General features: G+C 46.5%; 1 protein-coding gene across 3 annotated transcripts in view; it reads left to right on the top strand.

Annotated features, from left to right (window-relative positions):
• LOC117517153 (four and a half LIM domains protein 1-like) overlaps positions 1–24,983 on the top strand; it is a 70,331-nt gene that overhangs the window by 28,012 nt on the left and 17,336 nt on the right. The window contains exons 2-6 of one of the 3 annotated variants that reach the window (XM_034178070.1): positions 1,405–1,411; positions 7,000–7,163; positions 7,316–7,490; positions 9,648–9,817; positions 22,216–22,402. In XM_034178070.1, coding sequence (XP_034033961.1) covers positions 7,008–7,163; positions 7,316–7,490; positions 9,648–9,817; positions 22,216–22,402 — 688 coding nt within the window. In that variant the 5' untranslated portion in view covers positions 1,405–1,411; positions 7,000–7,007. The remainder of the gene's footprint in view (positions 1–1,404; positions 1,412–6,999; positions 7,164–7,315; positions 7,491–9,647; positions 9,818–22,215; positions 22,403–24,983) is intronic. The other 2 variants (XM_034178072.1, XM_034178069.1) reach the window with 2 other exon arrangements.

Raw genomic sequence — 24,983 nt, 5'->3', positions numbered from 1 at the left:
GGCAACGTCCACAAGAATATGGCTGCAAATGAGATCTGGATTAGTACACAACGTGTCAGTTAGCAGAGAAAGTACCTCTCGGTAGTCGATTTCTCGGCGGGGAGGTGGAGTTGCAGTCCGGCTTAAGTAGTGGTGTAGATGAGTGACAGCTGGTGTGATGAGTGACAGCTGTCACTTCCTCTGGGTCTGGCGCCCTCTCGTGCTTGGAGCCCGCACTCCAAGCAGGGCGCCCTCTGGTGGTAGTGGGCCAGCAGTACCTCCTCTTCAGCGGCCCACACAACAGGACCCCCCCCCTCAACGGGCGCCTCCTGGCGCCCGACCTGGCTTGTCCGGGTGTCTTCTGTAGAAATCGGCCAGGAGGGCCGGGTCCAGGATGAAGCTCCTCTTCACCCAGGAGCGTTCTTCAGGTGCATACCCCTCCCAGTCTACCAGATATTGGAACCCCCGGCCCTTACGACGGACGTCCAGGAGCCTGCGTACCGTCCAAGCAGGCTCCCCGTCGATGAGCCGGGCAGGAGGCGGCGTGGGTCCAGGTGTACAGAGGGGCGAGGTGTGGTGTGGCTTGATACGGGACACGTGGAAGACAGGGTGGATCCGCAGTGAAGCCGGGAGTCGGAGCTTCACTGCGGCCGGGTTGATGATCTTGAGGATAGTGAATGGTCCGATGTATCTGTCCTTTAACTTGGGTGAGTCCACACAGAGGGGGATGTCCTTTGTTGACAGCCACACCTCCTGCCCGGGCTGGTATGTGGGGGCCGGGGAACGTCGGCGGTCCGCATGGGACTTGGCCCTCGTCCGGGCCTTTAACAGGGCAGAGCGGGCGGTCCGCCACACCCGGCGGCATCTCCTGAGGTGGGCCTGGACCGAGGGCACACCGACCTCTCCCTCCACCAGCGGGAACAATGGGGGCTGGTACCCCAAACACACCTCAAAAGGGGAGAGGCCGGTAGCAGACGAAACTTGGCTGTTGTGGGCATACTCGATCCAGGCCAGATGGTGACTCCAGGCCGCCGGATGTGCGGAGGTGACACACCGAAGGGCCTGCTCCAACTCCTGGTTGGCCCGCTCTGCCTGGCCGTTGGTCTGGGGGTGGTACCCGGACGAGAGACTCACGGTGGCCCCCAGCTCCTTGCAGAAACTCTTCCACACCTGAGAAGAGAACTGGGGACCACGATCTGATACAATGTCCGATGGTATCCCATGCAGCCGCATGACGTGATGGACCAGGAGGTCTGCCGTCTCCTGGGCCGTCGGGAGCTTCGGGAGGGCCACGAAGTGGGCCGCCTTGGAGAACCGGTCCACTATCGTGAGAACGATGGTGTTGCCCTGGGACGGCGGGAGGCCCGTGATGAAATCCAGGCCGATGTGAGACCAGGGGCGATGAGGCACTGGCAGGGGTTGGAGGAGGCCCGTCGTCCTCCGATGGTCTGCCTTGCCCCTGGCGCAGATGGTACAGGCCTGGATGTAGTCCCGGACGTCGGTTTCCAGGGACGCCCACCAGAAGCGCTGCTGGACTACTGCCACGGTCCTACGCACTCCGGGATGGCAGGAGAGCTTGGATCCGTGACAGAAGTCCAATACGGCAGCTCTGGCCTCTGGTGGGACGTACAGTCTGTTCTTGGGGCCAGTCCCCGGGTCCGGGCTCCTGGTCAGGGCCTCCCGGACGGTCTTCTCCACGTCCCAGGTAAGGGTGGCCACGACAGTGGACTCGGGGATGATGGTCTCGGTGGGGTTCGACAGCCCCGCTTTGGCTTCTTCTTCGTGCACCCGGGACAATGCATCTGATTTTTGGTTCTTGGTCCCGGGGCGATACGTGATCCGGAAGTCAAAGCGCCCGAAGAACAGAGACCAGCGGGCTTGCCTGGGGTTCAGCCGCTTGGCGGTCCGGATGTACTCCAGGTTCCGATGGTCTGTGAAAACCGTGAAGGGCAACGACGCCCCCTCCAGCAGGTGTCTCCACTCTTCAAGAGCCTCCTTCACCGCGAGCAGTTCCCGATTGCCGACGTCATAGTTCCGTTCAGCTGGGATCAACCTGCGGGAATAAAAGGCACAAGGATGGAGTACCTTATCAGCCTCCACGCTCTGGGACAGCACGGCTCCTATCCCTGAGTCAGAGGCGTCCACTTCCACTATGTACTGGCGATCAGGGTCAGGCTGCACCAGAACTGGTGCAGACGAGAACCGGCGTTTCAACTCCTGGAACGCGGCTTCGCACCGATCCAACCAGGCGAAGGGGACTTTTGTGGAGGTCAGGGCTGTCAGGGGGCTAGCGACCTGACTGTAGCCCTTAATGAACCTCCTGTAGAAATTTGCAAAACCGAGGAACTGCTGTAGTTTCCTGTGGCTTGTTGGTTGGGGCCACTCTCTCACCGCCGCAACCTTAGCCGGATCAGGGGCGACGGAGTTGGAGGAGATGATGAACCCCAGGAAGGACAAAGAAGTGCGGTGGAACTCGCACTTCTCGCCCTTCACAAACAGCCGGTTCTCCAACAACCGCTGTAGGACCTGACGTACATGCTGGACATGGGTCTCAGGGTCCGGGGAAAAGATGAGTATATCGTCCAGATATACGAAGACGAACCGATGCAGGAAGTCCCGCAAGACGTAATTTACCAAAGCTTGGAACGTCGCGGGGGCGTTAGTGAGGCCGAACGGCATGACCAGGTACTCAAAGTGACCTAACGGGCTGTTGAACGCCGTCTTCCATTCGTCTCCCTTCCGGATCCGAACCAGGTGGTACGCGTTTCTAAGATCCAATTTCGTAAAGATTTGGGCTCCATGCAGGGGCGTGAACACTGAATCCAACAGGGGTAACGGGTATCGGTTGCAAACCGTGATCTCGTTCAGCCCTCTGTAATCAATGCATGGACGGAGTCCGCCGTCTTTTTTACCCACAAAAAAGAAACCAGCACCCATCGGGGAGGTGGAGTTCCGGATCAGCCCGGCAGCTAAGGAGTCCCGGAGGTAGGTCTCCATTGATTCGCGTTCCGGACGTGAGAGGTTGTACAACCTACTGGACGGGTACTCAGCGCCCGGGACCAAATCGATGGCACAATCATACGGTCGGTGCGGGGGAAGAGTGAGCGCCAGATCTTTGCTGAAAACGTCAGCAAGATCATGGTACTCCTTGGGCACCGCCGATAGATTGGGGGGAACTTGGACCTCCTCCTTAGCTGTAGTGCCGGGGGGAACCGAGGATCCTAAACACTCCCGGTGGCAGGTTTTGCTCCACTGCGTGACAACCCCGGACGGCCAATCAATCCGGGGATTGTATTTCACCATCCATGGAAAGCCCAGAATCACTCGGGAGGTAGACGGTGTTACATGGAACACTATCTCCTCCCTGTGATTCCCAGACACAACCAAAGTCACTGGTTGTGTCTGATGTGTGATTAATGGAAGCAGGGTACCATCTAGTGCTCGCACCTGCAATGGTGCCGGCAGAGCCACCAGGGGGAGCCCTACTTCCTTTGCCCATCTGCTGTCCAGCAGATTCCCTTCTGACCCCGTGTCTACCAGTGCTGGGGCGTGAAGGGTTAAATCCCCACAAAAGATTGTTACTGGGATTCGTGCCGATCTGCGGGGTCTTTCCGCGTGTGTGTTATGGCCCACCCTTAGCCCAGTTTCTAAGGACGGGCGTTGTAGTTTGACCGTTCAGGGCAGTCCCTCTGCATGTGCTCACAAGAGCTGCAGACAAAACACTCCCCGCGGGCCAGTCTCCTTTGTCTGACATTTGATTTTACTTTGGCCCTGCTCGTGTCCATAGCCTCCTCAGCAGGGGGAGCTGTAGCCACACGGGGCTCTCTGGCAGTGAAGCGTGGGGACGACATCACCTTGTTGGAACCGGAAGGGGGAGGGACGGCTCGTGCCCGGTCACGCCCCCCGGCCTGCTCCCGACGATGCTCATTCAAACGGTTGTCTAAGCGTATAACCAAATCGACAAGCCCGTCAAAATCCCGCGGTTCCTCCTTAGCCAGTAGGTGCTCCTTAAGGACCGGGGACAGCCCATTTACAAAGGCGGCGCGGAGCGCAACGTTATTCCAGCCAGACCTCGCTGCCGCGATGCGGAAGTCGACTGCATACTCGGCTGCGCTACGGTGCCCCTGTCTCATCGACAGCAGCACGTTCGAAGCGGTCTCGCCTCTGTTGGGATGATCAAACACTTGTTTGAACTCCCGTACAAACCCAGTATAAGACGTTAGGAGCCGTGAGTTCTGCTCCCAAAGCGCCGTAGCCCATGCGCGTGCCTCTCCTCGAAGCAGATTAATAACATAAGCTACCCGGCTAGCGTCTGATGCATACATGACAGGGCGCTGTGCAAAGACGAGCGAACACTGCATGAGGAAGTCCGCGCACGTCTCGACACAGCCCCCGTACGGTTCCGGAGGGCTTATGTATGCTTCAGGGGACGGTGGGGGGGTTCGTTGAACGACCAGTGGAACGTCTGATACAGGCCCAGGATCAGCCAGAGGAGGAGCTGCAGCAGCACCCTGATCGCGCGCTTCCACCCTGGCGGCGAGAGCCTCCACTCTCCGATTAAGGAGGACATTCTGCTTGGTCACTAAATCCAACCGAGCCGTGAAGGCGGTTAAGATCTGCTGCAGCTCACTCAACACGCCTCCTGCTGACGCCTGCGCTCCTGGCTCTTCCATTGGCCATTCACGCTCGAGCTGACGCCCCTCGGAATCCATGACGATGGCCGAGAAATCCTGTTGGGAAGGTGTCGTAGCACGGACCCACAACAGGGGGCGCAAATGAACGGACAATGAGTAAGCCAAAAGGTAACAATTTAATGTTGTGACAACACACAACTAAACACACAAAATTTGTAAAGTCAATTAACACCAGGTGACGTGTGGGCAGGCTCGAAGATAGGAGACCCCAACGAGAGAGAGGCCGCGTCCCACACGGCTTCCACCACCAACGGTCTGAAGAACACCGGAGCCGCCAAGTCCTGTATCCCCAGGTGACCTCTGTCTTCGGCTGTCGACCCTGGTACTGCTGGCAAAAAGCAGAGACAAGATGAATGAGTGTAAGTCCGTACACTCAGTGGTCCACGGTCTGTACACAGTCAGGAGGGGGAACCTCCACCTCCGAATCACACACTCGTGCAGCTCTTGATTAACCACTTATCTGTTCAGAGAGTGAGGCGCAGTCGTCGTCGTCACGCCAAACGCCGAAGTCCCAGATAAGGCAACGTCCACAAAAATATGGCTGCAAATGAGATCTGGATTAGTACACAACGTGTCAGTTAGCAGAGAAAGTACCTCTCGGTAGTCGATTTCTCGGCGGGGAGGTGGAGTTGCAGTCCGGCTTAAGTAGTGGTGTAGATGAGTGACAGCTGGTGTGATGAGTGACAGCTGTCACTTCCTCTGGGTCTGGCGCCCTCTCGTGCTTGGAGCCCGCACTCCAAGCAGGGCGCCCTCTGGTGGTAGTGGGCCAGCAGTACCTCCTCTTCAGCGGCCCACACAACAGAGTGATGCTGAAAAACTAATTCATGCATTTATTTCCTCTTGGCTGGACTATTGTAATTCATTATCAGGTTGTCCTAAAAGTTCCCTGAAAAGCCTTCAGTTAATTCAAAATGCTGCAGCTAGAGTACTGACAGCGACTAGAAGGAGAGAGCATATCTCACCCATATTGGCCTCTCTTCATTGGCTTCCTGTTAATTCTAGAATAGAATTTAAAATTCTTCTTCTTACTTATAAGGTTTTGAATAATCAGGTCCCATCTTATCTTAGGGACCTCATAGTACCATATCACCCCAATAGAGTGCTTCGCTCTCAGACTGCAGGCTTACTTGTAGTTCCTAGGGTTTGTAAGAGTAGAATGGGAGGCAGAGCCTTCAGCTTTCAGGCTCCTCTCCTGTGGAACCAGCTCCCAATTCAGATCAGGGAGACAGACACCCTCTCTACTTTTAAGATTAGGCTTAAAACTTTCCTTTTTGCTAAAGCTTATAGTAAGGGCTGGATCAGGTGACCCTGAGCCATCCCTTATTTATGCTGCTATAGACTTAGACTGCTGGGGGGTTCCCATGATGCACTGAGTGTTTCTTTCTCTTTTTGCTCTGTATGCACCACTCTGCATTTAATCATTAGTGATTGATCTCTGCTCCCCTCCACAGCATGTCTTTTTCCTGGTTCTCTCCCTCAGCCCCAACCAGTCCCAGCAGAAGACTGCCCCTCCCTGAGCCTGGTTCTGCTGGAGGTTTCTTCCTGTTAAAAGGAAGTTTTTCCTTCCCACTGTCGCCAAGTGCTTGCTCACAGGGGGTCGTTTTGACCGTTGTGGTTTTTACGTAATTATTGTATGGCCTTGCCTTACAATATAAAGCGCCTTGGGGCAACTGTTTGTTGTGATTTGGTGCTATATAAATAAAATTGATTGATTGATTGATTGAAAGGAAAATAAATATAATATAAATGATCAGTTCTCTGTTCGGAAAGTGGACCGTCCTTATAGGATCTTGATGACACCTGATCATGCTCAAATTCAAACTTCTCAGATAGGCTCACTTGGGCTCTTCAGTTCAAATCCGGTAAAAATGTGATAAATTTTGTTCAAGGTTTCATGTGCACAAGAAATTGTGACTGACTGAGCTAATGAGAAGGTGGGGGGGGGGGGGGGGGGCTGCGTTTAATACAGTTTGTTTTCAGATTTCAACATTTACACCTGTGTTCTGGCATCCAACAAACTTTATGTTTAAATTATTTTCTGTGACATTTTAGGAAAAAGGATGAACTAATTACACTCTAATGTGTGCACACGTGAGAACACAGAAACAGAGCGCTGTGTTTTAATCCTGAAAAATCAGTTAAACTGTCACTCTTTAGACAGGCCACATGTACCCACAGCGCCCCATTGTGGCAGTTCTAGGTAGCTATGTGAAGTTGGTAGAAGCCAGTCTTTCTAAGCACACACACACACACACAGAGCTGAATTTCTAAAATGCTACTGTTGGATAATTTCTCTCAAGCAGAATTTGTTGTCTCTTTGCTGCAGGTTTGACGATGGCGGACAAATCGCACTGTTTGTACTGTCGGGAGGATCTTGGGGGAAAGAGGTATGTCTGCAATGAGGGGAAGATGGTGTGCGTCCGCTGCCACACCAAGTTCTGCGCCAACACCTGCGCAGAGTGCCATCGACCCATCAGCGTAGAGTCAAAGGTATGAGGTCCACGTGCAGGTCACTATTCATGATGGTTTTTATGAGAACATTTCACCTGTGCAGTAATACATTTTGCACAAGCTCATCTGTTCTCATCTCTGTGCTTTGCTTTTCTCTCGCTGCTCTTGGTTCCTGTTCCTCCATCCTTGAGGAGCTGACCCATAAGGGCCGACATTGGCATGAGGAGTGTTTCCGTTGTGCAAAGTGCTACAAGCCTCTGGCCAAAGAGCCTTTCAGCACCAAGGATGACCGCATCATGTGTGGAAAGTGCTGCTCCAGAGAGGACGCCCCACGCTGCCACGGCTGCTACAAACCCATCCTGCCTGGTGAGGCGATCAAAGCATTTAAGGAACTGGACAAACAAGTTTCACTTTGATCAAAGGTGTTTAAGCACTTAAACAGTGAAGTTTGGGTCAGGTCTGTGTCACGTGGCCACAATTTGAGTCCTCATTCCAAAATTGTGGAAATTTGGTCTAATTCATGAAAACAGCATGTAAAATTTGTTTTGTTTTTTGTGCTGTTATTTGAATGCATACAATGGGTAACATGATGGCCAAGTGGTTAATGCTCTTGCTTTTAAAACAGAAGGTTCTCGGTTCAAGACCACCTATGTCCATCCTCCATGTGATGTGGAATTGCATCAGGAAAGGCATTTGATATAAAACATGCCAAATTCATATCTGACCCATTGTGCTGTCAAGGAAAATGGAGAAACCAAAAGAACTTACAAAGTATTGCCATTCATGTTGTGTGTTGGGGGGTGTGGCTGGACATTTTGGTGTTCTTTTCTTTTCTTTGCTCTCCAGGTGGTATGAAAACTGATTTGTCTGTGGAGAAGGTGCTGGCTGAAGAGTCCTTCACCCTCATCAACATCATGTGCAGCACCTGTGGATGGTGCTCACATGCAACCTTAAAGATTTTCAGCTGAAGCAGATAATTAGATGGCGTTCTGCATTTAAGCCATGTGTGATTCAAGCAGAATTGCCGGGAACTCGACCTTGTGATGTTCGTTTGTGAAACGCTGAGGACCGCGCCTGGGTTTGACACATCGTGCCTGTGAAGCAGGAAGGGTGAGGGACACATGCTGTCAGCACACATCAGAGGTGATTAATTGTTTGACTACTTGTTGATAGTAACTTGGTATTTTGTTACACAGTAGATTTGAATTATGATGAGAATTGTGCAGCTCGCTTCTCACTGCTGTGGCGTGCGGACAAGTGATCCTCCACCTGTTGTGAGAAGCTGCTCATTTGCATAAAGCTTAAAATACAGACCTGAATGTGTTGCTGATGGTGTGTGTCTTTTGAAGGATATTGGTTGTAACTGCTGACTTACCTCACCTCTTCTATCCTTCGCAGAGAGTCGGTTTGTCGTGTCCACCTGGGGGGTGTTTGGCGGTAACAGTGAGTCCAGAAGCACCGGGCTTTGATCCTTTTGGGCGCTGGAGAGCGTGCCAGCCTTCATTCCACCAGAATGACGCTGTTTTAGTTTCTACACTTTATTATGCACCAGAGGGTGAAAAAATAAATTGTTTTTGTTATTGGAACCGCTTTCTTGTTATTTTAGCGCTGGGTTCCGTCAGACGCAGGTCCGCTCCTCAACCCGCGTCGACACATAACAATTCATGAATCATGAGTCCCTTTACATCAGCGTCTGTGCACAATACTACACCTGCGCTGTTCACACACACACACACACACACACTTTTCCACAAAGCTCAAATTGACTTGTTTCCATCTCATAACTGTCTTCTGTTGAGGAGTGTGACATGTTTTCATGGGATTTATATGACAGAGGGGAATAAGTTGTTCTATAACGCTTTTACCACTGCTTACACAAAACGTCAGGCCATGATGAGGTATCTGATTTTTTTTTTTTTTTTTGCCAATAAGGTAGACAGTCAGCAGTGAGAGATCGCCCTGAGTTATCGTTTGACAGAAAAATATTCCAGCAGTACCCAAAGGTCCTCCAAAGAGATCTTGTATCAAGGACATTCAGTTGTCAATCCAGCTGAGTTCACTAATAAAATATCGTATCTCACTTACATTAAGTTAACCATTATATTATGTATTAGTATGGGATTGAATATTTGACCTTGACCTATGACCTTAAATTTTGACCAAGCTTTACCAAAAGTCATTCTTAAGGTGTTTTGCCAACATGCACATTAGATTAAGGCTGTTGCAACACCATAATCCTCTGGTGCTGTCATTAATTCAGGAAATACAACACAAGGGCCCCAATATCTTTGAAGAATAAGCATTTGTGCCACTAACTGCAGTCGGGAAAGTTAGTGCATGTTTGATGGTGTGAAATATGCAAACATACAGTAGTACCAGTCAAAAGTTTGGACACTCGAAGTGTCTCCAAAGTGCGGATTTAAAACATCTGTATTGATCATTCACATGTTTTCTCATTAGACTTCAGCTGCAGTGACCTGTAAATTTGACTTTCTCTCACCTTCTCTTTGCTGTTGTTTGCAGGCACAGAGAGTGTGGAGTATAAAGGGAACTCGTGGCACGACGAATGCTTCACCTGTTGCAGCTGTAAACGTCCAATAGGATCGCAGAGTTTCCTCTCTAAAGGAACCGACACTTACTGCAGCCCATGCTACGACAAGAAGTTTGCCAAACAGTGCTTCGGCTGCAAAAAGGTAACACTTTTTTCAAAGGGAGGAGACCCGCTCACATTACAATTTGAAGTTGTTCGACTTAAGCTGCCAATATAAATCCACATTATGGAAAGATCATGGAGATGCGCATGGCGTACTGCAGTTGTATTCAGGTAACTGTCTTACTAATGTGTGTGTTGGTGAGATGAGACCACATCACAGCAGTTCAAGCGTGTTCAAAAACCCTGGGATGTGACCAGTGCCATAATTCCCGTACTACACTATAATGTTACATACATGTTATTACTGTTATGATTTAGAGCCAGGAACCAATAAAGGAGGATCCCCGATATGCAGACAGGCGCGACTCAAAGGTGCATTCAAAAAAAGTCAGGAATTTATTTACAGACAGTTTAGTTAAACTCTGGAACAGGTAAGTGTCACAACAAAAATGCAGACTAACCCAACTCTGGGTGAGGGATTCCAAAAACAGCAGGTGTGGGCATGGTTCCAACAAAAATGCAATCTAATTCAAAATACAAGGTAAGGAGAAAAGCCAACAATAAAAGGAGATAAAAATTCACAAACCCAAGGAAAGGAATTGCCCACATAAACTAACCATAAAAAAAAACAGAAAAACTCACTACAAAGAATTCAGTGATTACATACCACTCAGCAGGCGGCACAGGAAAAACACCTCCGTGTTGATAACCATTTGTAAAATCCAGGCGGCTTTTGATGGCTTTCAGTGGAGTGAGTATATGAGAAATTGTTTAACAGGCAGGACATGTTCCAACTTGTCCTTAAGGCTTTCAACAGAGGTGTTTTTCCTGTGGCGGAGCGTCGCGGCAGCTGCGTCCCGACGCGCGGACCCGTCCGCACGTCTTTCATTAAAAAAATCTCCTTTAACAGTGGAATATCCGGATAAAATGCTGAAACCGACTTCTTCTGAAACTTCTCTGTTCTCTCACGACGTCCTGGATCAATAGAACCTGAAATGTGGAGGTTTTCAGCTTGAACAGGCTGACGACAGCGGCTGAGAGCGCTGAGCGACGTCTCGCACCATGGGAAGTCCTTAAAGCGACAGAATCACCTCAAAATCTCTCATCAGCCGTTAAAATTTTCACTGAAAACCAGCTTAATTTTTCGAACCGTGTCCACTTCGATGTGTCTCACAGGTTTAGAAAAAATTTTGATCAAACAAAGCGCCAGTCTCTCAGCAACTTCTCAGACAAAGGATTTCCGACGAGGGGCTGGACGACTCTTCCCACAAGGAGTGCTCACAGGCGAATGACGTCACCGACAGGCGTGGAAAAACTCACGCATGCGCACGAGGGTTCAAGCATGTCTGACGTAAAAACATATGAATGAAATCCATATAGTTTTTGAAAAAAATAAAAAGGACCGTTACTTTATTGACAGCCCTCGTATATCCACACATAATTGGCTGGGAACAGACAACAGAAGCGTGACAGACTATGGGAGCACACGCCCACATACACACCAACATAGAAACGACACACAATCACACACAAACCAACACACGCACACACAGGACACAGACACATCAACCACAAAGGAGACAGCTAAGACATGACAGAAGACCAAACGTCTAATGCACAACACACGCACGTATGCACACAGGAAGAGGGAGGACTGAGACAAAACCCACAGACACCACTGACAGCCCAGGGGGCGTGTCCGAACACACACACAGACCAGTACAAACGCAGAACACAAAAGGACTCAGACAATCAGCAAGGAAGCAGATACACAGATGACAGAAACTAATAAAAACCTCATACACAGATGATTACAACAATTACAAGCAGAGTGAGATGGTAATTTTAGAGTTGTGGGAATGGACCAGTTGTCTGCCTGGGTGGCTTCCATCCAGGACCAGGGGCTTTTCCGTGGGGTTGTGGATGTGGCAAAGTGCCCCACCAGCGTATGCTTCCAGACTTGACTTGGTTCACCAGATGTCCGTTAAGAATTTATGAAATTCTGAGTGAGGGCATCCAGAAGAAAAGAAACAGCACCTTGAAAGAGCCAATGTCTGTTTATCTCTTCCTCTATTAGCTGGCATAGATAGACAGATGAGAGCAATGGCAGCCCATGCATTTTATGTCTAGGCCTTCAGAGCAATCCTCAATTTTCAATTTCAGTTTATTAATTAATTTATATAGCGCCAACTCACGACAAAGTCGCACCAAGGCGCTTCACACAATTCTTAACAACACAAATTATTTTCAAATCAAAATAAAATTAAAAGCAAGAAAAGCACAATAAAAAGATAAAACACAGTAGAATAAAAAGAAATTACAAAGCAAACACAAAAACAAATTAAATTAATGATAAGAGTCTAAAAAAGTGGGTCTTCAGTCTTGATTTGAAAGTCTCCACCGTGTCAGACTGCCTAATAACAGCAGGTAGATCGTTCCAAAGAGTCGGACCACAGTAGAAGAAGGCTCTATACCCCACAGACTTCTTGTTCATCCTCGGAACACACAGAAGCCTTGCGCCCTGCGAACGCAAGGGCCTTGCAGGTACGCAGGGCTTAACCAAGTCCGCCAGGTAAGAAGGTGCCAGTCTGTGAACAATTTTATAAACCACCAATAAAACTTTAAAATCCGATCTGGCAGAAACCGGTAGCCAATGAAGGGATGCCAGAATGGGAGTAATGTGGTCAAACCTTATACTTTGTGTCAAAAGTCTGGCAGCAGCATTCTGTACCAATTGAAGTCCTCGAATGCTAGACTGCGGCAGGCCAGAAAATAAAGCATTACAATAATCCAGTCTGGAAGAGATAAATGCATGTATCAAAGTCTCAGCATCAGCCATAGACAGGATGGGACGAATCATTGCCACATTTCGCAGATGGAAGAAGGCAGAACCTCGTAATGTCTCTAATGTGGGGGCCAAAAGACAATGTAGGATCGAAAAGTACTCCAAGATTCCTCACTTTGTCCGTATGATGCACAACACACGAACCCAAATTAAGCACCAGCTGGTCAAAATGATGCCGATGTCTGGCTGGACCAAGAACCATCATTTCAGTCTTATCAGAATTCAAGAGTAAGCAATTACTAGACAACCAACTTCTCACAGATATAAGGCAATCTTCTAAGGCTTTTATATGGGCAGGATTACCAGCAGTTATCGGCATGTACAATTGAGTATCATCAGCATAACAATGAAAGGCATTCCCGTAATGCCGGAGGCGCAGTGTCATCAAGTGTAGTTTTGAGTACCGAATTCAAACCATCCACCAGACTGTCCACTGATTGAGCATTCTGCAAAGTTGAAGGTAGAAGACCAGGCAATCTGGCTTCAAGTTCAGTCCTAGTTGAAGGTTTAATGCGTTGCCGCAGTAATAGGCCAGGTTGTTGCTCCACTAAATGCGGTAATGTAAATGTAAACTTAATAAGTGAATGGTCAGAGACCACCGATGCAAGGGGCAGTATGCCAGTATTCATGACAGCAATATCACGTACAAGAACCAAATCCAGGGTATTACCACTAATATGTGTCAACCCTTGAATACACTGCTGAAATCCCAATGCATCTACATTCTCCATAAATGATTTACAGAGGGGATCAGAGGGCCGATTCATATGAATGTTTAAATCACCCATAATCAAAATATTATCAGCACTAGTTGACAAGTTAGAAATAAACTCACCAAATTCATCCAGGAATTCAGAATATGGGCCAGGGGGCCTATAAACAATGACAAAATAACATGACTGATGTCCATACTTCTGCCCCAAACAATATGTAACATCATGGGCAGAGCGGAGAATCAGATGCTCAAACGATCCATACCTGTGACCCCCAACAGTTACTAACGTAAACCTAGACTTATAAATAAAAGCAATTGTTGGGTATTTTCTCCTCCAAACATTCTTAAAACCTTTGATAAGACAAACAGAGTCAAGAAACACAGTGAGACAGAAAACAGTGAGACAGAAAGTCAAATTAATCACGCGCAGAGTGCGGCCAGGCTGTACACCAAGGCTACACTAAAGTCTGGCCTGTGCTCCCGCTCTTTTTATTAGAGATGCCCTCATTACATCATAAAACTTGTCCTAAGGGGGGGGACAACGCGAGACAAGTTTCTTCCCGTAACATAAACACATACGTCAATAAGCGCAGCTGTAAGGACAAACAGTTTCTTTCTTTTACTCTTATCGTCGGAGGTCAGCACATCTCGTTCGTCTGTTGCAGTTATCAGCTGTTGTGCATCTGCCTGGAGTGTCCTGGTCTTCACACTAAGCATCACGTCACAACAGTCAAAACAACCTTCAGTTCTTTTACTCCCAGTTCAGCCTGACCCCGTCATGCTTCACTCCCAGTCGTTAGCGGCTACGAAAACAAGTTGTATAATAATAATAATAAGTACATCCAGCTCTTCATTCCCAGTTCAGATTGACCCCAGCATGCTAAAACAAGGTTGAATAACACATACATTCTCGGGGTTAGGTGCAAACAGCACAACACCGTTTTCATAAGAAAGAAGACGAAGGTACAAATGTTTAACAGTGATAACATATATATATATATATAAAATCCTTAACAGCAATACCCCCGCCTTGCTTCATACCACGAGAAACATGACTAAATGTGTATGCCAGCGGGTACGCTTCATTTAGGGGAAGAACGACTGTAGGTTTAAGCCAGGTTTCACACAAACCAATCATATCCAAATGATGATCCACAATTAAATAATTGATCAACATAGATTTTGAAGACAATGATCTAACATTTATAAGACCCAAACTAACGACCTCGGCAGAGTTGACAATTGGACTATTTGGGTTTATGGGTGGTTCCAAAATAACTTTTCTAAGGTATCTAAAAATAGGTTTAGGCCTGATACACTCCACACGGATCGCAGGCATCAGACATGAAATATTTAATACAGCAGGAACAACCAGCAGGCCATCCTCGACTCCAATGTCATCCAATGTAGTAATAGGTACTAAATTTGAAAAACATATCCCCCTATAAATTCTATGAACATGTCTACAGGAGCAGGCCACAGTCTCAATCTGATGAATCGCCCTCCCAAAAAAACACTTTCAGCACCTTGGATTGTCCGCACTAAATTCCCCGCTAAACCAGTGGATCCCACACCTACATTCATCCCATGTTCTGCAACCTGCTGTAAACTCCAAGTGTTACCCTCCCTGCAGAGCCCTATCTATATTCGCGAACAAGATGGCAGCTCCCTCTCTAGTAGGGTGAAGGCCATCCGGCATCAACAAATCACGCCGGCCCCAGAACGAAGGCCAGTTGTCGACAAAACCAAAACCATGTTGTGTGCAAAACTGTGCCAGCCACTTATTTAACAATAACAGCCTGCTAAAAACCTCATCACCACCCCGGGAGGGGAGGGGACCACAAACTATTAATCAATGCCAACATGACCTTCTAGCAAGGTCACAAGTCCTCTCTATATTCATTTTTGTGATTTCTGACTGCTTCATCTTAACATCATTTGCCCCAACACGAATAACTATATGACTGTATTTCATGTCATGTTTCTTAGTCTGTTTACCATTTTGCAGCATTAGTACCCTGAGGTAAGAGGCAATGTCAGGAGCTCTCACCCCAGGAAAACACTGAACATCAGCTGGCGTCTTCAACTCAACCTTACGGGTGATGGAATCCCCTATCACTAACACCCGACGTTTCGGCCTGGGGACAGGAGTGGAGGTCCGTGGGCTCAAAAGACTGACATCAGGCATATCGAGAGGAGAAAATCAGTTCATAGTTCGCACAGGCGAATATAATTTGGGTGCCACAACCGGGCACCGCGTCCCACGTGACTTCCGCCGAGCCCCATGTGGCTTCCTCCGCCCGATGACAGTTCGAAAACCATCCTCTCCGGTCATCCCCTCTTTACTAATGCCAGTATGCATAACAGCTGGGTCAACATCAACAATGCCCGTAACATCAATGTTCACAAGGCTGATAAGCTGTTCCAACTTACGAACACGGCTCTCCAAGAGAACCACCCTCTCTGCCAGCATCATATAAAAAATTTTTATGAAAAACACCAAAAACACAGAAGTTAACCCACTCCTAAAAATTAATAAAATACTAATAAAACAATAAAATAAAATCCATCCATCCATTTTCTTCCACTTTATCCGGAGTCGGGTCGCGGGGGCAGCAGCTCAAGCAAAGCCGCCCAGACCTCCCGATCCACACACACCTCCCCCAGCTCCTCCGGGGGAACCCCAAGATCCACAACACTGTATTCCCAATAACCTTTTAAAGAAACGGTACATGTTTACCAAATTTGAGCAAGGATACATCTCTTGAATGTCAAGGTCACATTCGATGATGAATGGCCTTCAGCTAGTTTTGGGCACAGAGCCAAAAATTGCATCAATGTGTGATAAACACTGACCTCTGTAAATTTCCAGGATTTTCATTTTCAGCAAGGATGCATTCCTTGAAGATCGAGGTCAAGTGCCTACTGCAGCACTGTAGCCTTCATGCCCTTTTCACTCAGACTTCAACTTAGTCCAATTACGTTGCACGGGGGGTTGGAGCCTATCCCAGCAGTCATAGAGCGCGAGGCGGGGTACACCCTGGACAGGATGCCAGTCTGTCACATTTGTACAGCCAATATTTGTCAAAAAAAAATTGGGAAGTGGATCAGACTATTTATATAATAGACTTGAATGAATTTGTTAGTCCCAGTCCAGATGTTGTGAAGCAAGATAGAAAATAATACCATCAGTTTGTCAAACACATTATGTCTGCCACGACATGAGATACTAGTCTGATTCATAATTAATTTCATTATGAAGTTAAGTTAAAGATGGGAAATAGTCAGTGGTGAAAGTAAGAGCTTTGCGCGCTCGCATCATATTAAAGATATTAATATAAGACGGCTCTCAACCCACCTACGGCGCTGCTTTTACGGAGCGCTTCTCCACAAAAATTTCAAATAAAATAAATGATTATTCAATCATTTTTGGACCAAGTTGAAAGAAATCTGAAAACACTACACTGGAATATGGAGTATGAGTATATCACAGAGAAATTAATGTCATTCGTATATATTCTTATATTAGTAGAATATACAATGACAAAGTGACTGTCATGTGACCCACCAAATTGAGAGAAAAAGCATTTCCATTCTATGAATTTGCTCTTACAGAATATCTCAGGATGGAAAGCCTGATGTGAGGAAAAACCAGAGGCTAATTAAAAAGGGATAAATTGAGACATATGAAAGTGAGACATCTACTTGAATCACTAAACGAATGGTGAAATATTTATCACGACAAAGCATTCAGGCAGTAAAACCGAAGTCACTACTTTACAGAATACAGCTCGACAACAAAATAAATAATTTTCTAGGTTTCAGTGCAGAAGGTTCCCGGTTCAAATCCCACCCCTGCCATGTTTCTCCATGTACTGTGGAGTTGCGTCAGGAAGGGCATCCGGCGTAAAACTTGTGCCAAATCAACATGCACCTTGGCTTTGCTGTGGCGACCCCGAGTGAAAACAAGGGAGCAGCCGAAGGGACTTTTAATTAAGCAATTCTAGTCATCCCCCCCCCACATCCTTCATATTATATATAATACACACTTATGAAAGCTCACTACACAATTTATTATTATTTGTTTTTTATTTATTTAACCAGCTGACAATCCTTTGTCAGCTTGTTGCAGCACCTGGCCGCTGCACAAAAGAGAATTTTCTGATCACTTTAAGCCAAGTTTAAGTCAGCGCATCATAGATTTCTATTTAATCTAATGCCTGACAACGTGGAGTAACGCTAAGCAAGATGGAGGCTGCTGGCAACAGCTCACAGGCTGCATCCGGCATCTAGTGGATTAAATAGAAATCGATGGACTACACACATTTCTGCAACAGTGGATACATGAAACTAAACTCTCATCCAAATGAGCTGATCTGGAAGCAGCAGAGCTCAGGAAATAGAGAAATTACTTTATTGCTATAAAAATGTTAATAAATAATACATAAATAATTGGAATGATTAAGGCAAAAAATGTAATGATTTGGGGTAATGATTTCTTCAGTGTGCATGAAGAATTTTAAGAGCTTTTTTTATCTTTTTAATTTGCTAACAATGTTTTCTGTTCTGGTAAATTTTGCTGTGTTTGTGTATCGGTCTTCGGACCAAAAGCCTGGTCTAAAAAAGATATATTAAAGATCTACTTGGAGTTAAGTGTGCAGAAAATTGTTATTATTTATTGCCACTATTTTTCTGTCACCTTAGTGTTTGTGAGTGCGGTGTAGAGCTTTATGAATTTTGCTGTGTATAAAATAAACTGGTTTGCTTGTGTTTTAGCCATTAGGGGAAACTATGAAACAACCAGTTTCATGCCATCTGATGAATTGATCAGAACTGCATCATCCCTATCAAATAACATTTAAATAAATGATCAATAAAAATAAATAAATCCTGATTATACAAACAGTATTGTTTTCATGGGATTTGGATTTACCATGACCTGTACCAAGATATACTAAATATGTGAAAAAAAAAATTCAATGTTGCATCAGGAGTTTTTCTCTGTATATACGGTGCATGAGGAAAGTATTCACAGCGCTTCACTTTTTCCACATTTTGTTATTACAGCTAGGGCTGCAACAAACAATTATTTGGATCATCGATGAATCTGATGGGGTTCCAACACGATTAATCGGATTGGGGGGAATTTTTAAAAAATGTGCCAAGGAAACAATATTTCTCTCCTTCCATCACAGAATCAAAATCATCTTTTTCATGTTTTTGGTGTTAGTTCCTGTTTTTGGTGTTAGTTCCTGTGGAACCAGCTCCCAATTCAGATCAGGGAGACAGACACCCTCTCTACTTTTAAGATTAGGCTTAAAACTTTCCTTTTTGCTAAAGCTTATAGTTAGGGCTGGATCAGGTGACCCTGAACCATCCCTTAGTTATGCTGCTATAGACTTAGACTGCTGGGGGGTTCCCATGATGCACTGAGTGTTTCTTTCTTCTTTTGCTCTGTATGCACCACTCTGCATTTAATCATTAGTGATTGATCTCTGCTCCCCTCCACAGCATGTCTTTTTCCGGGTTCTCTCCCTCAACCCCAACCAGTCCCAGCAGAAGACTGCCCCTCCCTGAGCCTGGTTCTGCTGGAGGTTTCTTCCTGTTAAAAGGGCGTTTTTCCTTCCCACTGTCGCCAAGTGCTTGCTCACAGGGGGTCGTTTTGACCGTTGGGGTTTTTACGTAATTATTGTATGGCCTTGCCTTGCAATATAAAGCGCCTTGGGGCAACTGTTTGTTGTGATTTGGCGCTATATAAATAAAATTGATTGATTGATTGATTGATTGATTGAGTTCAGAGTCTCCCCGCTGAGGGGAATACACACGAGGTGCCAGCAAGTTTCAGAACCTCTATTTCAAGTATTTCTCCTTTTTTGAATTGCCCCTAGAAAACAGGCCAATCTGTTTTTGAGAGAAAACGTGCGTCACTTTTTCACCAATAGCCCCCCCCCCCCCCCCCCCCCCCCCCACACACACACACACCCACCCCGTTCACACAAGCCCCTTCGAAATTAATTATTCATAAGGTTGTGCCCACCCATTCGTAACACTCGAAGAGGAGCAATGGCGAGCTACAGGTGTGCTTTCCCAGGCTGTTTTAGCGGACTACGATCTTTACATATTCTTCCCACGTAAAGCAATGTACGCGATCACTGGCTTTTATTCATTTTTAACCGCATCCCCAGTACATACAACCACCGACTATTTCTTTGCTCTGCGCATTTCACGGAGGACTGTTTCACAAACCTTGCACAATTTCGAGCTGGCTTCAGTCGGCATTTAATACTCAGTAGAGGGTCAGTTCCGACTCTGCGACAAACTAAACCCCAGCAATCAGTACAGCCTGTGAGTATCACATTTTCTTTTGTTTATATTTGTGTTGCGCCATATTCCTGTTGTAAGAATTGCACGTTAGAATGGCATGTTAGCTCTGGTTTGTTCCTCTAAAGGCAATGAGCTAACCCCTTAGCAGCTAGGGATGCGTATTGAGAACCGTTTCCTTTCGGGTATCGTTAAGAAATGACTTGATCCACCAACATCAATAAGCTTTGTGCTTAACGATTATGTTATCGGTCCTTCAGAGTGGCCATTGTTTTGGGGGGTGTTTGTCAGGAAAATTATAATATCTCTATTGATTACAGATCCTGCAGCGGGTCCGTAAACAACTTTTCTGTAGCGCGGCTTTGCTTTGAACCTTGACCCAATCGAAGCAGTGGTTCAAAGGCGAGAGAGCAAGGGCAGCCAATCAAACAACGGCAACCGATCAGCGCCAACACCTACGTGCATTTCATAATGAGGTTGCCAAATAAGTTCCGAAACTACGCCATTAAAAGCAAATGAGGCATTCTAAACCCAGCATAGTATCATAGCTGTTTCAGAGAGCCTTTTAGGAAGGTTCTGAGCCATTACAGACCCAACCAATTTTTTTGGGCTAAATATCACATCACAGAACAAGGATTAATGCCCCATTCAACCTCTCTCTATCACCTTGAACAACAGAACATTATTTGAAAACTTAAAATACTTGAAAATCAACAAATTGTCAAACGTCCCTTGGCTGTTGAAATATAAAATAATGAAGAATACAACAGTTTATAATAAAGAACAGAAAATAATAATTTCAAATGACACTGCTTTATCAAAGTGCTGAGTTGCCATAAAACATTTAAATATATAAATGTTATCAAATATATGGTGAAAAAAGCGGTATTTTTGTTGCTGCAAATGAGCAATTAGTATAACTAGATAACCATAAAACCTAAATCAAAAACTGTAGCCTGACTCATATGTGCAACATTCTCTGTATAACCTGTAAACTATGTGGTCATTTCACAATGACACATGTGACTCATGTCTCTTTCTCTAAAAATGTATTGTAGCATTATTAGTTATTATTACTATTATTATTGTTGCTATTATTATTAATATATAAATACAAATAAATTTAAAAATATTACAGTTTGTAATACATTTGACTCTTTTACGACAACAAATGCTGAGCCATTAATTATTATACAGAAAACAAATGCACAAACATGCTGAAATGCCAGCAGCTTAATGCTAACTTTAACATTGAAAACGCCATAGACATGCTAACGCATTAGCATCAGCGTTAGCATAAAATACATCTATCAACTCTTTCAGAAGACCATAACAGGTCAGTTTAACATAAAAAAGGTAAATATTCCTCACAGACATATGCTCTTTAGGGTTTTAGTGGAACAAAATTAAGATAAAGCGAAATAAAACAAATGAAACCAACGAAGCAGCAGCTCGAAGCAATCCTTCATTGGTTCAAGATTCAAAGCAAAGCTCGGTTGAGTATATGGAAGAAACGAAACATTTGCGGTAACAAACTATTTTAATAATCGATTTTAATCGATTAACTCGATTAGTTGTTTCAGCTCTAGTTACAGCCTTATTCCAGAATGGATTAATTATTTTTTTTCCTCTCAAATTTCTACACACAACACTCCATAATGACAACATGAAAAAAAGTTTAGTTTGAAATTTTTGCAAATTTATTAAAAATAACAAAACTAAGAAATCACTTGTACATAAGTATTCACACCGTTTGCTCAATACTTTTTTGATGCACCTTTGGCAGCAATTACAGCCTCAAGTCTTCTTGAATATGATGCCACAAGCTTTGTGCCCCTATCTTTAGGCAGTTTTGCTCATTCCTCTTTGAAGCACCTCTCAAGCTCCATCAGGTTTGATGGGGAGCGTCGATGCACAGCCATTTTCAGAACTTTCCAGAGATGTTCAATCAGATTCAGGTCTGGGCTCTGACTGGGCCACTCAAGGACATTCACAGAGTTGTTCTGAATCCACTCCTTTGATATCTTGGCTGTGTGCTTAGTTAGGGTCATTGTCCTGCTGAAAGAGGAAACCGTCGCCCCAGTCTGAGGTCAAGAGCACTCTGGAGCAGGTTTTCATCCAGGATGTCTCTGTACATTGCTGCATTCATCTTTCCCTCAATCCTGACTAGTCTCCCAGTTCCTGCCACTGAGAAACATCCCCACAGCATGATGCTGCACCACCACCATGCTTCACTCTAGGGATGGTGCCTGGTTTCCTCCAAACATGACACCTGGCATTCAGGCCAAAGAGTTCAATCGTTGTCTCATCAGACCAAAATTTTTTTCACATTGTCATTATGGGGTATTGTGCATAGGATCTTGAGGGGAAAAAATTAATTTCATCCATTTTGGAATAAGGCTGTAACATAACAAAATGTGGAAAAAGTGAAGTGCTGTGAATACTTTCCAGATGCACTGTACACGTCATCATTTGATCTAGAAATGACAGTAATACAACTGTGCATTTCACTGAGCTGTCTTTTCTTCCTGTCTTTGCTTTCCATGGCCGACTCCAGCCTATAACCTCTGGAGGGGTGAACTACCAGAACCAGCCATGGCACAGCCACTGTTTTGTGTGCAGCTCCTGCTCAAAGCCTCTGGCAGGAACCAGTTTCACCAACCACCAGGATCAGGTCTTCTGTGTCGACTGCTACAAGACCTGTGTGGCAAAGAAATGTAGCGGCTGCCAAAACCCCATCACAGGTTGGTTTAGGTTCAACGAGGAACCAGCAGTTTGTTCATGCAAAAAAAACAAACAAACAAACTGATATTTTACTTTGACTTTTTCTTTATCACCTTGTATCCAAGAGTATATATATTTATATTCAAGTTAGTAAAATTGTTAAAAAAAAATGTAATAGGACTAGTAAGGTGTGAATGCACCTTCAAAACTAAAATTAGACTATATTCCTCAGCTTGACAAAAAAGAAATAAATCCAAAATTTTTTCGTTCTGCTTCTTGTGCTGTTCAAACCTAAAAAGTAATGATTTCAGATACTAAATTAGACCCAGCATTTTCACCAGGTTTCGTGGAAATGAGTTCAGTCATAAAATATGTCACAATTTTGTTACACAACCTCCTGATACAGATCAACCTCAAATCAAAATCTGTATGTTAGTAATTTTTTAAAGCATGCCCACGACATTAATTGAAAGCGGTACATACGAGGTCTGTTAGAAAAGTGTCAGACCTGTTGTGTGGGCCACTGAAGAGGAGGTACTGCTGGCCCACCACCACCAGAGGGCGCCCTGCCCGAAGTGCGGGCTTCGGGCATGAGAGGGCGCTGCTGCATTGCAGATCCAACCGGGAGTGACAGCTGTCACTCATCACCCCTGCCAGCTGTCACTCATCAGCCATCACCACAAAAGCCGGGCAGCATCTCCACCTCACTGCCAAGATATCGCCTGTAAATCGAGGTAATTCTCTCAGCCGTTTTTCTGTGCCGTATCGCACGTAACAGTTTGTTTATCCTTTTCAGAAGGACCTAAGTGCTTGTGTCAGCTGGAGGCTGAACCAGTCGTTGACGGCAGGGTGACGGAGTTCCCCCTTCACGACTCGTAAGACAAGCAACTGGTCGGGTTTAGTGAACAAACTGTGTTCATTATTGCGGAGGTGGAGGTGTTGTTTCCCACCTGCATGAACTGGACTATTCCGAGGAGTTACTGAGTGTTTCCACTCACCTCTTTTTCTGTTTTGTTTCCTGCCAGCAGTACCAGATCCGACAGCTGGAGACGGTGGCCACCTGGGGAGATCAGGACTTGGCGTCTCCTGTGTGTTTCCAGATCTGGTGGCGGTGGAAATCGTGTGGGGCCTGGCTCTTCTCTGGATGGTGCTCTCCTATCCTCGAGCCTGCCCACACACCACCTTCGTGTAATTGACTGTAATCTAAATTCTGTTTCTGTCTGTATTCCGTTGTGCACATTTACAACAGTAAAGTGTTATTTTTTGGCTCATCCATCGTCCGGTTCATTTACGCCCCCTGTTGTGGGTCCGTGTCCCTACACTTTCCCAACAGGATATCTCGGCCAACGTCATGGATTCCGAGGGGCGTCAACCATCTGTTGAACAACCAATGGAAGAGCAGGGTGCACAGGCACCAGCAGGAGGCGTGTTAGGTGAGTTGCAGCGCATCTTAACCGCCTTCACTGCTCGGATGGACTTAGTGACCGAGCAGAGCAATATACTCAATCGCAGGATGGAGGCTCTCACCGCGGAGGTGGAAGCGCGTGCACAGGGCGCGGCTGCAGCTCCTCCTCCTGCTGTCCTGGTGCAGAATTAGACATTCCACTGGTCGTTCAACGAACCCCCCCACCGTCCCCTGAAGCATACATAAGTCCCCCGGAACCGTACGGAGGTTGTGTAGAGACGTGCGCAGACTTCTTAATGCAGTGTTCGCTCGTCTTTGCACAGCGTCCCGTCATGTACGCGTCGGACTCAAGCCGGGTGGCTTATGTGATTAATGTGCTTCGAGTGGAGGCACGCGCCTGGGCTACGGCGCTTTGGGAGCAGAATTCACGGCTCCTAACGGTGTATACTGAGTTTGTGAGGGAGTTCAGACTGGTGTTCGATCACCCACATAGAGGCGAGACCGCTTCAACGGTGCTGCTGTCTATGAGACAGGGGCGTCGAAGTGCAGCCGAGTCGACTTCCGCGGCTGTGAGGTCCGGCTGGAATACTGTTGCACTCCGTGCCGCCTTTGTAAACGGACTGTCTCTGGTCCTAAAGGAGCATCTGGTGGCTAAGGACGAGCCGCGGGATTTGGACGGGCCTATTGATCTAGTCATACGATTAGACAATCGGTTAGAACAACGCCGTCGGGAGCGAGACGAAGGACGTGGCTGGGCACGCGCCGTCCCTCTCCCTTCCGGGTCTGAAAAGGTTCCGCCCTCCCCACGCTCCACAGCCTCAGCGCTCCGTGTGGCAACAGCTCCCCCTGCTGATGTTGCTAGGGAGACGAGCAGGGCCAAAAGGAGATCAGATGACAGAATGAGGAGGCTGGCCCGTGGGGAGTGTTTTCTCTGCAGCTCAAAAGAGCACATACAGAAAAACTGCCCCAAACGGCCAATACGACAACACTCGCCTTCAGAGACAGGGCTAAGGGTGGGTCATAACATTCACGTGGGACATACACGCATATCTGCACGTCTCCCAGTTACGATCCTGAATGGGGATCTAACCCTTCAGACCCCAGCACTGGATTGACACGGGGTCAGAAGGGTATCTGCTGGACAGCAGATGGGCAAGGGAAGTATGGCTCCCTCTGGTGGCGCTTCCTTCACCATT

The sequence above is a fragment of the Thalassophryne amazonica genome, chromosome 9 (genome assembly GCF_902500255.1).
Source record: "Thalassophryne amazonica chromosome 9, fThaAma1.1, whole genome shotgun sequence".
NCBI lineage: Eukaryota > Metazoa > Chordata > Actinopteri > Batrachoidiformes > Batrachoididae > Thalassophryne > Thalassophryne amazonica.
The sequence above is the reverse complement of the archived record's forward strand: the minus strand, read 5'-3'. Positions and strand labels throughout refer to the sequence as shown.